Source organism: Phytophthora infestans, genomic scaffold (assembly GCF_000142945.1).
Source record: "Phytophthora infestans T30-4 supercont1.395 genomic scaffold, whole genome shotgun sequence".
NCBI classification, from domain to species: domain Eukaryota; phylum Oomycota; class Peronosporomycetes; order Peronosporales; family Peronosporaceae; genus Phytophthora; species Phytophthora infestans.
The window spans coordinates 1-19,588 of NW_003303364.1; the positions used below are offsets into that span (position 1 = coordinate 1).

Below are 19,588 nucleotides of genomic sequence, written 5' to 3' on the forward strand. Positions count from 1 at the left end.
TCACACGACATTTATGAATAAACACAATAGTACTACTAAATTTTTGATATTACCTTGATGTTGAAGTGTTGCTTTACATTCATTAAAGCAGGTTCAAATATGCACTTCCAGAGTTTACACTTATTGTCGCGTGAATGTTGCATTAGTTCGAACGACATCTGAGCCCGCACTCGTCAAGAGCCAAAGGCGCGCTAGGACAGGCAACGGCGACTTGCGCCTTCCAGAGCGTCTATAAGCATGGAGAGACTTGCTCGACAGGTTCATACACGTCTGCTCTATTTGCCGAGCTCATGGTCCTAGTATAATGCCTCCAATATCCCTAAATACAACCATTTTTTGCGTCAGGTTCAAGAGACCCAGAAGCAGCTGAGCTTTCCGGAGACGGACTGGAAATACCATTCTTCGGCAATTGATGAGCTTGCGACGGCTGTGGAGGCGCTGGGTCCCTCTACAAGTCGCAAAGATGCTGCCAGACTGCTTCTGAGTCTCTCGGTGCGGCCTCAACGGCTTGATTACCGTTATCTTTGATCCTCTTCGACTAAGTTCTTGCAATGACTCCTTTATTAATGTTTTATAGGGCAAAATCAGCGCGCTATTAGTCTCACACCGGTCGAAGCTGGTAAAGGACACATGTGAAGGTCTGCTGAGAATCGTCCAGGAAATAGGTCGAGACTTCCAGGACATGGCCAATGCTTTACTGCCCCAGATCGTTTGCACCGCGAAGAACTCATCGGCAGCCATCCGACAACCAGGATCCAAGCTGCTGTGCAAGATGTCGGAGGTCGTGCGGTACGACCTATCGCTCTTGAAGAAGATATACATGCCTTTGATGCATGGTGAGGAAGATACTGCACTGCGATGCTACATAGAATTCTTATCTGACGGATTTATGACGTTTTGACTGTACAGCTAAGGCTAGTGTGCTCGTGCTGGAGCAATTGGGGGATCATGTTTGTCTACTGGACTGATAGCGAAGTGTTGCCATTCGAGTCGGACGTGCTGGCCATAATTCAACGAGGACTGGAAGATCAAAACGAAAAAGTCCGCAAGACGGCGCGTGAGGTTCTTGCGAGATTCTCGTCGCGATGGTAAGGCTGTAGTTAGTGTCTTTACTGTTGGAGAGCTATTTGACTGACTATGCATGATGGGTTTATTCAGGAGTGAGCGTGTGGAGGACCTTGTGGACATACCGTCCAGCCAAGCTAAAGCACTGATTGTCAGTGAGCATCGTGACTCGCCACTAGCTGAAGCGATCTTGAAGGAATACCCAGAATTGGACAAGTCCGACTCGTTATTGCGCAGCAGATCATCTTTTACGCAGTCGCGTGCCAGTTCCCGCAAGTCTCCTCGACACAAGCGCGAACAAGATGTCGAAATTCGTGTATCAAAGACTCCCCCGCCAAAGGAACGCGAGCTGCAAGACGGAGCAACGAATAGTGGAGTGGCGACGAGTACTAATACCAGAAGATCGGCTAAATCGCCGGAGAGTACTTCACGTGACCAGAGTGCTGTGTCGCGGCGACTATTCGACAAGCTCGATGTTTCAGAAGGACGTGACGATGATCAACAGGAGGATACACTACAGGCATTTGATGGCTCGCAAATGCACAAGTTTTACTCAACGCTGGCGGAGGCGGAGACCGTGCTGCCACCTGCATCTGAGATTGAGAACATCTTGAGTCCTACGCCTGCTATTCAAAGTCGAACGCGATCGTCAAGCACATCAAGTGTCGAAAGAGCATCACTGCGTCACCCTGGTGCTCAAAAGCTGCAGGAAACAAAGATCCCGAGTCCGTTGTCTCGCAGCCCGAGTTTTCTCAGAAAGAATAGCCTCGGGTCATCTTCCAGTGCTACTAGCTCTCCAAAGCTACGCCCGTCTTTGCTCGCTCGTCCAGGTAGCTTTACGCTCCAAGCGCGTGGAAGTAGCGGGCCCTCCACCCCTGTGGGCAGTGCGAAGTTTGAAGAGGAAAAGGCTGACACGATACCATTGAGCGCAAGTGACGAGTATTTCAGCAAACCAATTCCCAGTTCTATTGCATCTCTGATACCTCCACCGCCGTCCACAGACAACGTTACTCTCCGATCTAGACGACGAATGTTTGTCCACCAAGATGAAGAGCTGTACGCGCCACTGCAAACGTACACTCCGGAGATGTCGTCCCTTGATTTGGCAGCGTCAGAAGAATATATTCAACCACAAGAAGAGGACAAACTGGAATCAGTCGTGAACACAAGTCCAGTGGGCTACGGAGTAGCGTCATCTCTAGATGAAGAGCTCTACACCGATGAAGCCGATGTCATTGGTCATCTGACAGAAGGAAGTGATCACGTCGAGTCCGACACTGAGTGGAAGCATCGCCGTCTGGATTACAGCGACCGTTCTGGCTCTGAGGAAGAGGGGAGCCATCTTAAGGCGAGTTTTGTTGCGAAGAGTGATGCATTCCCGGATGAATGGCATCTTGATGACGGTGCCAGACACAAGTTTGGCTTTAAAGATGAAATTGGCGATCATTTGAGCGATGAAGAGCAGGATCAAGCTGAAGATTTTGGTGGAGTGGAAGTTGAACACAGTCCGGTAATGGACATGTCGGAAAGATCGCAATGGACATCGCTTCAGAATGTTGAATCGTCACGACCGCAGTACTTCACGGTGCAAAGCGATTGTAGAGAGGAAGAAGATGCGGAACATGAAGAGTTGATTACGGAAATCATTCCCAGTGACGCGCTAGCTGGCCTGCTCAATGTTCGCGAGGAAATGGGCCGTCTTCGAGAAAAGACGCGAAGCGAAGAAACTGTTCATAACTTGCCATTCACAGCACAACACGCAACTGCCAAAAAATCGCAGGACAGCTCGCCAGCAACGGAAAAGCGTAGCAAGGAGGAGCTGTCATACTTTGAGCGTTTAACGCGAGCAGATCAGTTTGCGCGAAGCCCGCAAATAGTACCGCCTGATGCCCCGCACGATGAAACACGTGAGCGTATTGAACAGAACGTGCAACTGCAGACATTTGAGTCGGCTTTGGGTCGAGCATCCTCTGATGACGAGCATGAACAGATTGACGATGACGTGTTTTTGGCTCTCCCACCTCGTCCGACGACCGTGAAGAAGGATGAACCGAACGCGGAACCTTTCGACTTCGCAAAGGAGCCCCAAACTGCAGAAAGCTGTAGCCCACGCTCGGAATCAAACGCAAACACTAGAATTCAAGCGATTGTTCAGCGCCAAGAATCGTACATTGCTCATGATGATCACGCCGGCCGTTTTGATGCCGCAGAAAAGCTGTTTGCTGCTGAGGAGGTTCGTGATTACTACGGCAGACCGCAATCGCCCCATGAGCATTGTATGGCACCGAAGCAGGAGCGTTATGTGCAGTCTCAACCGTCCTACCCAGCGCCGACACGGATGGGCGCGATGCCCGCTCCCGCGAATGAGCGGAACGTAGGGACTGAAGACGTCGGTGATGCTCCGAAGGCTACACCTGCTGAATGTGTGACCAAGACTGATGATCCAGTTGAGAAAGAAGCTCCAAAGCGAGCTCTGGAACGGATGGACGAAGAAACTGCACCGCAGCCTGAGGAATATATGGTGCCAGCAACGACCGAAGACAAGCATGGTATCAGCGCGGCGCCTGTCAAGACGCCACCAAAGGCTACACCTGAAAGAAATCCGCCGACAGTTAAATTGAGCTGGATGTACTCCTTCGGTATCTCGCTTATCATGCTGCTTTCGGCGATTTTCTGCATTTCTGGCATCCTGTACGCCGCAAAGAAAGTGAGCGAGTCCCACGAGTATCATTTGGATCTGAGAGAGCGTATTGGGAGGTTCGAGTCGAGTATCGCCGAGTCTCACAAGAAAGTGCTTCAGCTGGAGAAGGACTACGCTGTTTGGAGCGAATACGTCCGCAAACTGACTGAAGAAGACGAAGCGAATGCTTTGACGCAGCTGCAAGCACTGCACGTTGAAGTGCAGAAATGGCAGCAAGACATGCACGAAGACCTCGTGCAATTTCGACAGGCGCTGTCGGTGGACTCCATCGAACAAGCGTTTGCGAACGTGCGTGTGAACGACACGAAGCAAATCGAAGAGTAAGAATTACGACGAAAGTGCCGCTGGAAGAATTTGCCGTTGTCCAGGACAGCGACCGTTGTTGCGTCCCTCTATTTAACAATACAGCCCAGAAGCAGAGCACTCTAGCGCCAGAGTCTTCTACTGCTGGTTCTGGAAATCAAAGCTACTGTCCTCGTTTTGCGCGTTCTTGTCCACAGCAACATCTAGTCCGCGGTTGGCCTCCTTCAGCTTGTCGAGAGCGTCGTGTCCTGCTATGCCCAGCGTGTTTCCTCCCATCTCGAGCGTCTTCAAAGACGGATGCGAGTGCAGCGCGTCCAACATCGTGACACTTAGTGCCTCGTGCAACTGGTTGGCACCGATGCCAAACGTTTCGATGACTGCATTGGCCAGTAGTGCAGGTAATAACTCACTCAATCCCTCGCCCAGTTTGTTGTTGAACAGATGAAGTTGTGTCAGCGATTGAGCCTTCAGCAGTGGTGTCATGCCGACACTGGTAAGTCCGTTGTTGCCCATATCCAGGTAGGTCAGCGTCGTATTGTTTGTCACCAGTACATCTGCAAGAAGCGCAGCACCTTCGTCCAGGCACTTGTTGTTGTTGATACGCAAGATCTTGAGCGTCTTGTTCTCACAGAGTCCTTCAGCCAACGAAGCACACGAAGTCTGCGTCAACTCGTTGTCCGACAGATCGATCTCCACCAACGTCGTGTTCTGCTTAAGCGCAGCACTAAGTGCAGCGACATGTTGGTCGCTTAACTTGCACTCCTTGAGCTGCAACTTTGTCACGGACTTATTCTTTGCCAACGCATCAAAGAAGGTCGACGTTGCACTCTCCAGCGTGTTAAACGACAGCTGAATCGTTGACAACGAGCAGGTTTCCTTCTCTACGAGCGTAGCCAAGTGGCCGAGTCCAGACCCTGAAATTCCCACCTCGGTCACATTTAACTCCTTGACTCCTGACTGTGCGTTCTCACTCAACCCCTTAGCCAGTTTCTCGACTCCTTCGTCCCCGATCTGATTACGGGACAGCGATACAGTCGTCAACGACTTGTTGGTCTTCAGCAGCTCTGCGACAGCTGCCGCTCCATTCGCACCAAGAGACTTAAACTCCAAGTCCCAGTTCTGGAGTCCCGACTGGGTGTTGCGAGCCAAACCGGCGCAGAGAACTTGCACTGCTTCGTCTCCAAGCTTCTCTGAGCCCAAACTCAAGTGCTTGAGCGTCGAGTTCGTTGCCAAACAGTCGGCAAAGGCCTGTAGTCCAAGCGGCCCCAGTTGGTGACCGGACAAGTAAAGCTCTTCGAGTAAAGTGTTGCTGCTGATGGACGAGGCCAATTTGACGAAATCTGAGTCGCCGATGGAGCGCGTGCTCATGACATAGAGGCTCCTCGCTGTCTTGGGGTTCGTGAGCTTCTGCAGCAGGTCGTCCACGCCAGCCTTCTTACCCCACGCCATGATTGAAACAGTTGAACGTCACCAGTCAATTATTGAACGGTTGAAGAGCAGGTTTGAGATTTGACGGCTGGATGCCATAAGAGCATATGCGACGTGTGAAAATGGCAGTCATCAACAAGTTGAAGTGATTATTTTTATGAATGGGCTCTGAAACTTGAACCTTGCAGCTGCCGAAAAGATCGGGGCTACGTTCGACTCGTTGCTCTGAAGATCGCAGTTAATCCGAACAACCTCTCGCATAGAGCCCATCATATACGGTACAGAGGATTGGCCGCAGTTGTCAACTTGGCTGACGTTTTGAGGATGTCTGCTTTCAAGTGTACCACAGTTACTCGCGTCATCTTGACGAGCGCTTGTCCTTCCATTCTCTTCCCAGAGCAATTGAGTCGGTGAAGCTATCGAACAACGGAGCCAACCTGGTGGTAAACCCGCCCACTTGCGAACTCGACGTCGAACACGACATGAGTCCAGGGCCTCCGGCCAACGTGCTCACCGAAGAACTCCAACTAGACATGGATGAAAGTACGTCTCCCATTCTCCACTTTCCTATATCGCCTGGGTGTTTCTATCCGACGGGTGCTAAGCTTCAAGAGTTCGCCGACATTGTTCGAGAGCGTGTAGACACTCTGCTCATTGACGAGCAGCACTACAGTGAGCGTCGAGATCAACGCCTGCCACCATTCGATCCAAAGCAATGGAAACAGGTACAAACGAGTAAAGAACTCCGGTTCTTCAAACGAATCCGTGCAGGTCGAACGCTGGAGCAATTGGCTAGAGAGGAAACTCATCCGGACATCAGACAAGCAGTGGAGAATGGATATTCGACTATACTTTGCGACGGACAAGTACGGGGATCGATGGAAAACATGATGTACGGGATGACAGCTGCGTCTCAAGAAGACTTGATGACTGGTTTCTCGTTCAAGAACGCTCCAAAGGACTGTGTGTGGCTGGGTACTGCTGAAGGACCAACGTCCGAAGACCCTTTTCGTTCGGCTGACTTCATTTGGGCATTTCCAAAGTTAACTGCCTATTCTGTTGATATCTGCTACCTTAAAGCTACAGGTGTCAAGAAAGACCAAGACGGGAAACGCTTTGGATATCTGGTTCTGCATTCTGCGGATTTACCCCAATGCCGTCCATTTGAAGCTCGTGGCGTCACGAGAGCGAAGATGTACTTCACTTGTCTCTTTCGAGAGAATACTCCTGGATATTTGAATGTGAAAGTGCGTGGGATCTTTAACTTGGGGAAAAGACCCGGCAAGATCGCCAAGAAATTAGTGGCGGCTGCAACCAAGTCTTTCATGATCGGTCTTCTCAACGGCGTCGGAATCGGATTAGCCAAGAAGCTCACAATCATGGCACGTCACAACAAGGATTCTCTTCGGATTCCCAAGCAGTCCGAGTGCTCCATCTGCTTCAAGACGAAAAGGAAATTGCTCTTTGGCTTGAACACGCATTTATTCCAGTGTGGCGTGTGTGGAGCCACAGCTTGCTCCAACTGCATAGCGAACACCAAACAGATTCTCTTTTTGGGTCTGGATGCCCCACGCTCGAAACGACCATGCTGCTTAACCTGTATGCGAGATGCTCAAGTTACGCGTGGCGTTCTTCCGGGCGATCCGGAATTTCAAGTTATCGCCGACTTTTACCTTCGTCAACGTACACGATCAATTTTGTCGCCGCGAAGTCCCGTTTCAACAGGTTTCCGCTCTCCATTGCCCGAGATTTATCCACTCGACACGATGACTCGCAATCGAAGCAGTAGACGTCGATCAATCTTGAAGACGAACTTGTCAGCAGACATGCCTACCAACTCCACGGTTGACGAAAGCTTGGACACGGATCCGTTCTCGAGAGAGCTGGATGAGGCAGATTTCTGCTTCAGTGACGAAGAATCCAACAGCTCCGTTGTGGCACAACCGGATCCAAGTCCTGTCATGTCAACTGACTCGGATAAAAGCACGTTGACGCTTTGGCACGGAGCACATCGCCTTGACACAGACGACTTCATTCCTGCTAGTAGAAAAGTCCCGCCACGCTCCGAGTTTGAGGTGATGCAGACATTGTTCCAGCTCAACGTCAAGGCTGAGAATACGTACATCCAGACACAAGTAACAGCGAGGGGGCTTCGAGGTGCTGAGCTCGATTGACATGGTGCGGATTAACGGGTACATTGTATTACATGTAAAATTACTCCGAAGTATGAATATTTGAATTGCCATGCGAGTGTTTGTCGAAGTTGACGATTAGGAATGAATGTATAACATACACACTGACAGATTTTTCACTCTTCGTTTCAAGCAGCAGCAACACCAGGTGTAGGCTCGACAGTGACCTTCATTCCGTACTTCATGCCGAGACTGATGCCCATGGTGCCTCGAATGTCCTGCCCTGGCACCTGCACCAAGTGGAAGCGGCTCACTAGACACGCCGTCACGACCTTCATCTCGATCATTGCGAGCTTCCGTCCCACGCATTTGCGCGGTCCGGCACTAAAAGCGATGAACTTGAGCGGTGGTAACACGATGAGCTTCTCGTTCTCATCCAAGAATCGCTCCGGGTTGAATTCAACAGCGTCTGGACCCCACACACTCGGCAGCAATGCCGAAGCATGATACAATAGCGTCGTGTCTGTGCCCTTAGCGACAAAAGTGCCATCAGGGAAGACCGTGTCTTGCGTGCAGTGTTGCGTGACACACGGTGCCGGCGGTTTAAGACGCAGACTCTCACGAATCACGGCCTCCAAGTAGGTCACAGCGTCCAGTTCTTCCATCGACGGCACGTAGCTCTCATCTATCGCCAACTTGGGGATCTGTGCCAACAGTTCTGTCCTCAATTTGTTCTCAACTCGCGGATTCTCATGCAACAAATGCATCAGCCAACTTGTTGCATCCCCCGTTGTGTCTTTCCCAGCCAAAACTCCGGCAAGGGAGATGTTAAAAACATCTTGAGGCAACACTGGCTCACCTATCGTGTCTTCACTGTCCAGCAAAATGGACACAATGTCTTTCGCAACAGGCCCCAAGGGCTCCCCACGCGCTGCAGCTTCCAGTCGCTTTTTACGACGCTCAATCGCTCCGGAGATGCAACTCATGACAAAAGTTGATATCACGTCCATATCTTCGCGTAGACGACGTTCCGAGCCAACGTTGAGCCAACGTTTGAGTTTCCAGACCCACATGGGTACAGCAAATCTCTCAAGCGAAATGTGGTTGGCATCGTCGATCGCCGTCTCGAACGCGTGGTCTTCTCCGGATTCCAGCAGTCCCAACTGAGCGCCAAACTCAATCTCTGCAAAGGTTTCCAGGGTGAATCGCCCCATGATATGATGTACATCAAGGACGCCGTCTTCCTTTGCAGCCTTGGCAAACACGCGTTGCAACGCCGACGCGCACTTTCGCACGATCGGAGTCATGTGGTCACGCAACGCTCTGGCCGTGAACAAGTTGACGAGTGCTTTGCGTTGGAATTTCCAGCGATGTCCATTGATAATGACAATGTTCTCCCCCATAAAGTCATCGAGCAGCTCTCGCACTTGAGGCCCTTTGATAAATGTATCAAAGTGCACTTTGAGAATTTGCTCAAAATCCTCGGGTCGAGCCGAGAACAACCAGTCGTTCTTGCCCGGTTGGCGCAGTACGAACGGCGCTCCGTTGCGAGCGACACTGGCCTCGACCAGCCAGTCCTGGAACCGATCGAGGTTGCGAGCCATGAGCAGCGTATGTCCCAGAATCGGGTGTCCACCGGGCAGATACGGGACCGGTTTGACTTTCTCTTCTTCATCGTCCGAGTCGATTGCGTAGCTATTGGAAACGGACAGGAGTGTGGCGCCTGCAGCTGCGACGATCAGCCCAACCACGACCGGATGCGAGAGTATGTTCGAAAGAGATAACATCGCAGTTGACTGCAGGAGGCACGTAGGCGAATGAGCAGTGGCAAAGGCTTCATCGGCTTCGAAGCTTTTGATGGCGCTAGGTCGAGGGAGGAGCAGAATTTGAGGTTCATGGCGTACATGACTGCCCAGGCCTTTCCCGCGTGTGCCACTATCGCGTTCGAGGAAGGATGCAACAATGACAGCAGACGTCCTCTTGAAGTATGACACTTTGGAGGGGATGAAAGTCGAGTGACACTTGGTTTACAGCGACGTGATGGGCGTGCAAGCTCCATTTTGGTTGCTGCAATTAGGACAAGACACCCTGATAAATTGTAAATGTATTACTCTGGAGTATTTATTAATTTAATATCAATGACCTCATCTAACATTTTAATTTTGGTACACCGAAATGGGAGACATCATGCTCATCGTAGCTCGCGTCATTTTCTTTCGCGGCGGCATTAACATGCAATGTGGCAGTCACCAATCGCGAGCGGACAATAGATCACGGGCTTGACGTGAAGACAGCATGGATAGCGCTTTTGTGTCAGCTATGTGTCAGCTAGCTGTTCATCATCCCAAATGTTGAATTCGCTTACACAATACCCCCTACCAGTGATAAAATGTGTCCATTCTAAAGCACTTCAACTTTCGTACAATTTCAGATTGTGAATGTACCGACAAATTGGCCACGGCTTGCGTGAGCAGGGAAAGTCTTGGTGCCTTGAGACGGCAACCATCCATTGCCTGGCTTTCCAGCGGGGCTTCCGCAAATTACTCCATGGCAAGACAGGAGCCTCAACGCGTTGCTCAATACATGTACCCGTGAACGCTTCTTCGCGTGTTGACCGCAACTCGCATGCCACTCCTGGGCATCTGCGATGCTGCCTATTGTCCCGGCCACCAAACCTTGGACGGACTTTGCGCTATAATAAAGGTGTTTTGCCGCTCTAAAACCTATATCGACATTTAGATATATAGGGTAAAAATGGGTGCTCAGTCCGAATCTGACGTCGGATTCTGCAAATTCGAAGCCCTTCCCCTTCATTCTGGCTGTCGAAAAGACCCACTATTTGTTGCAGAATTCTTTGCAATTAATAGCCTGCCACGTACAGCGTTTCTGTCTCTACGATTGGCTTAAGCAGGATAGCAGCCGGAGATTCCCAATCATTTTGGATAAATTTCAATAAATGACGCCCATCGTGTTTCTTACCATTATGGTTAACATGATACAGCTGGTGTTACAATTCCTTAATATAGCATAGATCTGTCATTCGTTCAGCTCGATCTGAGATAATCAAATTGATTCACCTGCAATATCTTATACATTTGCAGTACGACTACTGCAATGATATTTTTGATATGTAACAGCAACAGCACGGTGGTCACCGATAGACGATGGACTCGGCCTATAGCTTTCCTCACAGACGCCCAAACCTGGCGCTACATGAAGCTAGCATTCCACTTAGCATACTGGAGAAAGATGAGGACTTAAATTTGCGCTGAGCTTAAGCTATGATAGGTCAAGTATGTAAGGGCTTATACCTTACATCTTTTCGCTATAGAGATAATAAATTACGTGCTCAATTTATACTATACCGCTCTCATGTAAGACGCGCTGCATGCCTGAGCAGTTTCTTAAGACAGGCATCTAACAAAGGAGGGTAAGCGCGTCTTAAGCTCTCATCAGGAATAGTCGTGACGATAGTGGGATGCAACAATTCTTGCAATGCCGGCAAGATGCAAGCCACGGTCTCATCTGGCGTCGTCAGAGGCAGAAAAGCAGCGACCAACGCCAGCAATCCTCGACATATCCGCGAGTTGTATTCCTCGCTTCGCTTCACTGCTCACATCGCAACTTTCCTTGTCGTGAACAAGCTCCAATTCGTGTCATCATGTTGCGTCGTTGGTTAGTCAAGCATCGCGCTCTGTCCCCGCTCGGTCCAGCTGGCCTCGTCCTGCTCGCCGGAGCTGCTGCTGTTGTCGCTTACGTGGCGACTCGATCGAGTCAAAATGAAGTCAAAGCTGACACTTCTGAGGAAGAGAGCGTCGACAAACCCAAGATAGTGCCCTACTTGCCGTCCAAAGTGCCGGTCATCGGCAACATGCTGCAACTCGCCACCAACGCCCACCGTTTTCACGACTGGATGGCGGAGCAATGCATCGCCCACAACGGTGTGTTCAAGCTGTATCTACCTGGTCAGAGTGACATGCTGGTCACGGCTGTTCCGGAACACTACGAGCACGTCGTCAAGACGCAGTTCGATCACTTTAGCAAGGGTCATCAGCAGTACGACATGTTCGTGGACCTGATGGGACACAGTGTCCTTATTATCGAAGGCGAGCGCTGGAAGTACCATCGTCGACTGCTTGTTCGGCTTTTCAGTGCTCGGGCGCTGCGTGAACATATGACACCTGTGATCCAACGACACACACTCTTGTTGCAAAAAGTGTTGCTCAAGGCTGCAATTGCCAAGAAACCCGTCGACCTTTACATGCTCATGCACCGCTTCACTTTCAAAGCGTTCGCTGAGATGGTGTTTAACAACACTCTGGACAGTATCGACTCAGAGCACGAGCATCCATTCGAACAAGCCTTCGATGAGGCTCAGTCCATTGTTGCCGGTCGTCTGCAACAGCCGGTGTGGTTTTGGAAACTCAAACGCTGGATGAATGTTGGTCAGGAACGCAAACTTCGCGAAGATGTCGAACTTATTGACAACTTTATCATGAAAATCATTTCGACGGCCATCGAGACCCGTCGCCAACGCCAAGAAGACCTGAAAGCTGGCAAACCGGTGAGAAAAACTGACACAGATATTGTGTCGATTGTTCTTGAGTGCATGGAACAGGATGGCGACATGGTATCGCCTACCGACGTCCGCAACATTGCAGTTGCCGCTTTAGGCGCCGGTCGTGACACCTCTGCCGATGCCATGACCTGGTTATTCCACACACTGACTCAACACCCTCAAGTCGAGAACAAACTGCGTGCCGAGATATTTGACAAGCTACCAAAGATCAGAACGAGCTCCACCTATGTTCCATCAATGGACGAGGTGCAAGGTTTAGTGTATCTCGAAGCAACAATTCGCGAACTCTTACGTCTTCAGACTCCTGTGCCGTTCACGATGAGGGAATGCATACACGACACAGTCTTCTCAGATGGCACCTTTGTGCCTAAAGGGACGAATGTCGGCATGTGTCATTTCGGAGCTGCTAGAAGCACGGAAGTGTGGGGTCCCGACGCCGCGGAATTCAAACCCGAGCGCTTTATCGACCCCGAAACTGGCAAATTGTTGCGCACTCCAACCGCCAAATGCAATGCCTTCAGCGGTGGCCCACGTGTATGTGTCGGCAAAGCTCTCGCTATGCTGGAGATGAAGCTGGTGATTGCAACACTCGTCGGTCGTTTCCACTTCACGGAAGTTCCAGGGCAAAACGTGCACTATGCAATGGGGATCACTATTGGCATGAGGAGTTCGCTCATGATGAACGTCCAGCCTGTGACTGGAGGAGCTCCGGGTGCTGCCGCTTAAGCGCGAAACATTGTGGCGGAAAGGTTACTCTGTCATTTTTACCTAGCTTGAGTAGGTATATTTTTGAAATGTATCTTGAAATTTGTCCATGCAGCAACTCTGTAGCACTGCGTTTATCATGTACATTTTTAGCGAAAACCCTTAAACTATTATTGCACCTGTTCATCATCTTCGATCTTGCCATCCTCGCAAGCTCATAGTCGTCTCCTGCGTCTGCGCGTAGATTTGCTCTGCTTGCATATTCAACTCCAAAAGCCTTTGCTCCATCTGTATAGCGCTGTATAACCTGTCGGCTGCAGTGGAAGGGATGAAATCGTCATCGTCCACACTAATCCGGTGCCCCCAGACCATAATCTCACTCGAAAACGAGCCAGCTTCGGCCTCAGGACTTGAATCCGGTTCTTTGTTGTCCACGTCTTCGATAGAACTTCGACGTAGCTCAGGTAAAGTCAGCGCAATAGAGAACGAATCATCGTCAAAGTCGAGTTGGTACTCGCCCACGCTCTCGTCCGTCGTCGACGTTGTTGGCACCCCTGCTGAAGAATTTGTCTTCATCCCATCGTTACGTGGAAGAAGTTCTGCGTGGATCTCGGGCAACATCCTTGAGCGTTGGCTGAGGTAAAACTCCGCCACGACCAGAAATTCTGGCTCTGCAGGCCGCACGTGGATCGTCGTTTCTGCATCTCGGACGCAGTTTGGACAACAGTCGACTTTCGAACACGGATGGTTCGCTCCAAGGAACACTCGTCGCTTCAGCAAACAGTTGGAGCACACGGTTCCTCCACACACATAACACGTGACTAAATGCGTCCCGAAAACATTTGCACGACCGAAAAATGATGCGCGCTTGCAGCACATATAACACAGTGACTGTTTTGGTGTGTTGACAGGGTCGTGGAGTCTGCTACGATTGCGTTTTGCCAGAAGGGTGAGTTTCTTGGCTTCACCGATCCCGACACCATTGAAAAGACCGACCATTATGGATGTTGTAGCGGCAGACACGAGTCCCTTGAGCATTCTCACCTTTTTACTGAGATCGAAGATGCCTCGCACCGTCACTTTTAAAAGTCCAGGGCGTGGTTCCCGAAACAAACAGGCAAAATACATTTTCGCGCGGGAAATCCCGTGCGCTGCAAATGGAGGGCACTGGGCAATGTGCACGCCATGCAACACCATGTACCCATATTTCTCGCCGTTTGCATCCATTTCCACACCTGTTGCCTTGAGATAACAGACGTCGACCTGGTCAAGCATTGGAGGTAGTTTGGGTAGGGCCCAGATCAAATCTGCTGAGCGGAATGGGTCCTCCCGAGTGGATGTTTCCACTGTGCCAAGCCAGACGCAGTCCTTGGGCGGGTCTTTGAACGAGAATCCTGTCATTAAATCGTCCTGAGACGACGCTGTCATCCCATACAGCATGCCCTCAATCGTCCCCTTCATAAACCCGTCACAGATCATACTCGTATAGCCGCGTTCGACCGCTCGTTGGATCTCGGGAAGGTCCTCCTCGAGTGCCAATTCCCGAAGTGAGCGACCTCGTTGCAGTCGTCGATAGAACGTCAAGTCCTTCTCCTTTTTAACTTGTTTCCACTCCCCGGCATTCAAGAACGAGTCGTTGCGAGCTCGACGCTCTGCGTAATACGCCTCGTCTCTTAATAAGGAGTCCACCCGACCTCGAATTAGCGTGGTATATCGTAGTCTGTCCGCATCTGTAGCTTGAAAACAACCAGGGTATAACGGTACCCCAACTGGTCGCAGTTCAGGTTGCACCGCGTGGAGCACCCAGCTCTCCGCTGGCCTTGGACTGGGACTCATCTCGTCGAGTTGGGGAGTGGGGACCTTTGTTGGACTCGGCGGTAGTGTCGCCACCAGCTCTTCGGGAAGGGACCAGTGAGATGACGCAAGATAATGTGGCACTCTGTCCGCGGTACACTTGGCGATCGACAAGGCAAACGGGACGTCGTGCCATGCAGGACTGGGACCTGGATACGCAAGTGTTGGAGTCAGATCGACATATGAAAAAGGCTCAACCGAGTCACGCTAATACAGAGGATAGCAAGCATGACTTAAATACGTGTGCCTGGTTTGTTCATGTTACATGTATTAATACATGTACATGTACATGTATTAGCCGTGATTATCACATTTCTCCGAATTTCGGAGCAACTGCACTTCATGGTATCAGATACATTCCAGCAACACTATCCACTACGTCACTACCGCATGGACTTCTTCATGAGTTCTTCATTGGCTTTCGCAGTGATGTACGCTTCCTCGGCGGACGACTGCAGCTCCATCATCCACTCGAACATGTTGTTGGGTCTCCGTTTCGAAGCCGTTCTGTAATGGGCGACAGGTTTCGCGATACCGTCTACGTCGACTCCATAGTGGTCGCTCCAAGCCTTCGGGGCTGTCTCCTCTGTCACGTCGTCAAGCTCAGCCAACAATTCAGCTGAAATCGCGGGACCTGTGTCAGGTTCTTCGTCGAAGTTTTCTCCAGCTTTGAACAGACACTCACTCGAGTTCCGGTCACTTGAAAAACTCACGTCAAAGTCGAAACTGGCACAAGTGTCCCCCATCGTAGAGTTTGTGACTGCCACCGATGAGGCGGCTTTACCGGCGTCATCGGGCGTTCCAGTGTCGTGGTCTCGTTCTACTGTACTTTGCTGGGCCTGTCGAACAGAAGATTCCAATGAAAGTGCCGACAGGGTTGCCGTCGGCGCCAAGAGTCCAGAAGACGCGGAGGATGACGTAGGGCGACCCTTACTGTAATACTCTGCCACGACAATGAACTCGGGTTCGCCAATGCGTACGCCGGTGATGCCTTTTGCCTGCTGGGAGCAGGTCGCGCAACACACGGCTTCACGACTCGGATGCTTCGTTCCAGTGAAAATAAGTTTGCCTTTGATCTTGCATTTCTTGCAGATGGGGACGCCACACACGTCACACATGCGCAAACGTAGCATCCCTCTCCTCGATATACACATGGAGCATACACTCTTCTTCGTCAGCTCCGTGAAGTGTCTGCGTTCATCGTAGTGGCTAAATGCCAACAGCGTGAGTTTCTTCCCTTCACCGCAACTCGCGCTTTTCAAAATTGCAGTGAAAAGTGCAGTTGCAGCATGTGGCAGCACGAATTTGAGCATCTCTCCTCCTGCCAAGTCGAAAACACCACGTCCCACCACGTCCACGTGGCCAGGAGTGGTTTCTCGAAACAGAAACGAGAAGAACAACTTGGCTCGAAGAACTTTCGTTTTGCGATAATCAAATGGCGGACATTCGGGCAAATCTACCGAGTGCAACACCAAATAGCCGTACGGCTTCCCGTTTCCATCCACACCCATCCCCATAGCTTTGAGAAAGCAAACGTCTCTGGGCTTGATAATCGGTACCTTCGTTAGAACCCAAACAATGTCAGCAGAGCGCAAAGGGTCCTCAACTGTAGACCTCTCCAAGACATTTAACAGCACAGCGTCTAGTGGCGGGTGGGTCATTGACAGCCCCGTCATCATTTCGTCTTGTGTCGTAGCGCTAATTCCGTAAAGCATGTCCTCAATAGTGCCACTCACAGACCCGATCGTTAACATACTGGGATTTCCACGTTCCACTGCTATCGCGGCTTCCGGAAACTCTTCCTCGCCCGCCACCTCCTGCCTCGATCGACGAAAACGTCGCTGGTAAACTTTCAAGTCCCCCATACGACGGAAAAACTTCCATTCTGTCGTCTGCACCAGTGGTTGTTGCTGTGCCTTTCGCTCGGTGTAGCGATATTCATCCGCTAGTAGAGCGTTCACATGTCGTCGTACAATGTCACTGTATTCCTGGCGCTTGAATGAAGAGATTTGGACGTTGCCAAAGTAACCTGCAGGTAGTGGAAAGTGCATCGTGTCTGCCAGCTCGCCAATGGCGTAGCTGTGCGCGACGTTGGAGCTGGAAACCGGACTGGGCGGCATGTGCCACTAGCGTTCGACAGCGAAACTTTGTGAGTGAGCGGAGACTTAGCAATGAAGTCAAAGTCTCATGCGGCGTTTAGAGATTCGATACTAAGTCATAGCACGACAGTCCCTGCAACTGATCATCTGAATTTCAGACTGAAAAGGTGCCAGTGTGAAACAGCAATCTAGGCGGCGGCCGTCTGCATGCATTTGCCTCACTGTCAGTGAGTACAGTAGAACCCCGGTCCGTCCTACTAAGGACTCCTACCACTGTACCGGTATAATTGGACTATTAATAGTGCTTGTTCATGAACTTCATGTACATTTTTTAAAAGGCCGATGCTACAGTCCATGCGTCGACACAGTTTATTTTCCATGTAATACTCCATGTAATGTCCATGTGTCGAAATAAATTACTTACCACTGTTTTTAAAATCCATAGTGAATGGAAGTTGTTAGACCTTCGCAAACGAAATTCCTCTGACATCTCTCGTACATACCGGTATACAGAAGTCAGGAGGTCAACCATACGCATGAACATTAGGCGGGTCGATTCCAGTTTCAATAGAAATGAGATTGTATTAGTTGCATTATGGCTTGCTACCGTGAAGCACGAATTGAAGGATGCGGAAGCGTAACAGCGTTAGACCAATCGGAGTTACGTCCAGCGACACACTCTTGTCTACATATCGCCAAAACCTCAACATTACGTAGAATCCGCAGTTGTATCCGTCTGTCTGGATCGGTCCATTGACGGACACAACTTTGAAGTCGTCGCTGAGCGTAGTAGCCAGATCCCACGACATGCGGTCCAGTACGTCCTTGTACGTCTTCAGGTTCATTGAGTCGTAGTACAGGACGTTGTTCTGCCTGCCATCCACGATCATTGCACACCAATGCATGTTCCCAAAATTTACAGGAATGAGCAGTACATCCGCTTCAGTGAGTAGTTCCTGAACCTTTGTCTTCATTTTTTCACTCATAGATTTCTTCTTCTTTGACGCCGAGGCTGCCTCGACACCGACGATGCGAACGCTGGTGCCCGTCCTGTACAATCTCGCGCAAAAAGCCAAAATCAGCGCATCATTAGCCCATTGGGGCGGCTTGAGATGGTACAGCATCGCGTAGTGGTAATCGTTGCCGTCAATTGGGATGGTATCTTGGGGATAGGCGCGAGCAATGGCCTCTGCCATGCTCTGAAGTGTCGATTGTTGTGCTGCTGGTATGGCGCTGGCTGCATCCTGTGTTAACCATTTAATAAACGCCATTACATCATCACACGAACGCTTCACGTTTGCTAAGTATGCCATGGCCTCAATCTGTTCGCGTGAAAATGTTCCGATACCCGCGATGTAGACACACTCGATCTCCGGGTTTTGTCCGTTGCTGTCCAAGATTTGTCCAGGTATTGTAGATGTTTCTTCGTCTTTTTGTGTAGTTTGACTCTGGGTGAGTGCATCGATGGCTGTTTCATTGGTGTTGCTCACAGGCAGCACGGCAACGCACTTGTCCAACAGTTTGGGTGGAAGTAGGTAGAACGCGTTTTCATTTAGCACAGGCACACTCTCTCTAGTGTACTTGGGTTTCTTGCTACCCGCGTTGTTGTACTTGGTTTGGAGTGGCAGAACACGACGTAGAGTGTCTTGAAGTGGAGGCTTCTCAAGTTGAAGACTGCGCGCAAGTTGTATTAATGTCACCTCTCCAAGAATTCTTCTATGGGCTTCTGACTCGTTAAACAACGCTCGTTTCTTCTTGTCGTCTGCTTCTCTCTCCTTTCTGTTCAACCGGGGCCTACCAGACTTCGCAGCTTTGGGGTTCAGACGGATGCGCAATCCACTATCAGTATTTTTCTCTTCGTTGTCATCAGGAGTGGTCTCAAGCGCAAGCTGCTCCATTTCGGTCTTGGTTCCGGTTCGATTTCGGCTGGTTGTCACTGGAGAGGTCACTTCATCTGTTTCTGTTTCTTCTCTCGTGACTGGAACCTTCGTTTTTTCAACCTTTACACGTTTGCGCTGCCTAATGTTCCTCCATTGTTGCACGACGAAGTCTAAATGCTCACGGTACTCGTCGTCATCAGAGATATCGGCTAGCTCACTGCATATAGCCTGGAACGCGCTGACTGCCTCCTTGTACTTAACATTAGCGTCAAGCACCTTGTGTTTCGCCTCCCCTGGTTTAAACTCATTAAGCACAAAAGGCCGCGGAGTCATCGGTTGTTCAGCAGGATGTAACCATCTAAATGAATGACATGTCAGACCCTTAGTACAACATCAATATTGGATATTACATGGACAACTCACGGCTTATACGTGGATAAATTGTGAGTTAACCCACCTTTCATCGATGCAACTCAGCGGTATTACGCTTCCTGGGGCGCTACTCCACTTCCGAAGTGTTGACAAGGCAGACGCATTGCAGAAGCAAACGAGCAAGTGCAGCTCCACGTTTTCAAATCCACAGCATGCGTCTTGTGTTTACCCGTCACCTCCACGAAGCCTGGATTTGACTTTAAGTCGAAAGTGAACTTGTCGACCTTCGAACATGCCATTACGTACTCCTTCTCCACGTGTGTTGCTACGAAATGCGTCGTAAAGCGCAAAACTTGGCACATCTCCTCGTCGTAGTTGCGGTTGACACGTAACCCGATCCTAGTCTTGTCGAACACGTATTCACTGGAAGTCCATGGCGATCAGCACCCACAAGGGCCTTCACGGTGTCC

At 50.4% G+C, this 19,588-nt stretch overlaps 7 protein-coding genes across 7 annotated transcripts; 4 read left to right on the top strand and 3 right to left on the bottom strand.

The window, feature by feature from the left end:
- Positions 1 to 237: 237 nt before the first annotated feature.
- On the top strand, positions 238 to 1,092 carry PITG_21519 (uncharacterized protein; the record flags this gene model as incomplete). The annotated part of the gene is made up of 4 exons (XM_002894840.1): positions 238 to 258; positions 346 to 492; positions 578 to 836; positions 920 to 1,092. 4 exons carry the CDS (start codon positions 238 to 240, stop codon positions 1,090 to 1,092), a joined length of 600 nt encoding a protein of 199 aa, XP_002894886.1.
- A 2,626-nt stretch (positions 1,093 to 3,718) lies between these two features.
- PITG_21520 (uncharacterized protein) lies at positions 3,719 to 4,090 on the top strand (the record flags this gene model as incomplete). Its single annotated transcript, XM_002894841.1, has 1 exon — positions 3,719 to 4,090. The coding sequence occupies one exon, from the start codon at positions 3,719 to 3,721 to the stop codon at positions 4,088 to 4,090; it is 372 nt and encodes a 123-aa protein (XP_002894887.1).
- A 49-nt stretch (positions 4,091 to 4,139) lies between these two features.
- On the bottom strand, positions 4,140 to 5,518 carry PITG_21521 (uncharacterized protein; the record flags this gene model as incomplete). The annotated part of the gene is made up of 1 exon (XM_002894842.1): positions 4,140 to 5,518. One exon carries the CDS (start codon positions 5,516 to 5,518, stop codon positions 4,208 to 4,210), a length of 1,311 nt encoding a protein of 436 aa, XP_002894888.1.
- A 461-nt stretch (positions 5,519 to 5,979) lies between these two features.
- PITG_21522 (uncharacterized protein) lies at positions 5,980 to 7,489 on the top strand (the record flags this gene model as incomplete). The annotated part of the gene is made up of 3 exons (XM_002894843.1): positions 5,980 to 6,744; positions 6,784 to 7,405; positions 7,482 to 7,489. 3 exons carry the CDS (start codon positions 5,980 to 5,982, stop codon positions 7,487 to 7,489), a joined length of 1,395 nt encoding a protein of 464 aa, XP_002894889.1.
- PITG_21523 (cytochrome P450, putative) lies at positions 7,452 to 9,416 on the bottom strand (the record flags this gene model as incomplete). The annotated part of the gene is made up of 2 exons (XM_002894844.1): positions 7,452 to 9,293; positions 9,378 to 9,416. 2 exons carry the CDS (start codon positions 9,414 to 9,416, stop codon positions 7,818 to 7,820), a joined length of 1,515 nt encoding a protein of 504 aa, XP_002894890.1.
- Positions 9,417 to 11,044: 1,628 nt separating this feature from the next.
- PITG_21524 (cytochrome P450, putative) lies at positions 11,045 to 12,942 on the top strand (the record flags this gene model as incomplete). The annotated part of the gene is made up of 2 exons (XM_002894845.1): positions 11,045 to 12,193; positions 12,248 to 12,942. The coding sequence occupies 2 exons, from the start codon at positions 11,291 to 11,293 to the stop codon at positions 12,932 to 12,934; spliced, it is 1,590 nt and encodes a 529-aa protein (XP_002894891.1).
- A 374-nt stretch (positions 12,943 to 13,316) lies between these two features.
- On the bottom strand, positions 13,317 to 16,887 carry PITG_21525 (uncharacterized protein; the record flags this gene model as incomplete). Its single annotated transcript, XM_002894846.1, has 4 exons — positions 13,317 to 13,372; positions 13,882 to 14,909; positions 15,155 to 15,386; positions 15,453 to 16,887. 4 exons carry the CDS (start codon positions 16,885 to 16,887, stop codon positions 13,317 to 13,319), a joined length of 2,751 nt encoding a protein of 916 aa, XP_002894892.1.
- Positions 16,888 to 19,588: the final 2,701 nt, after the last annotated feature.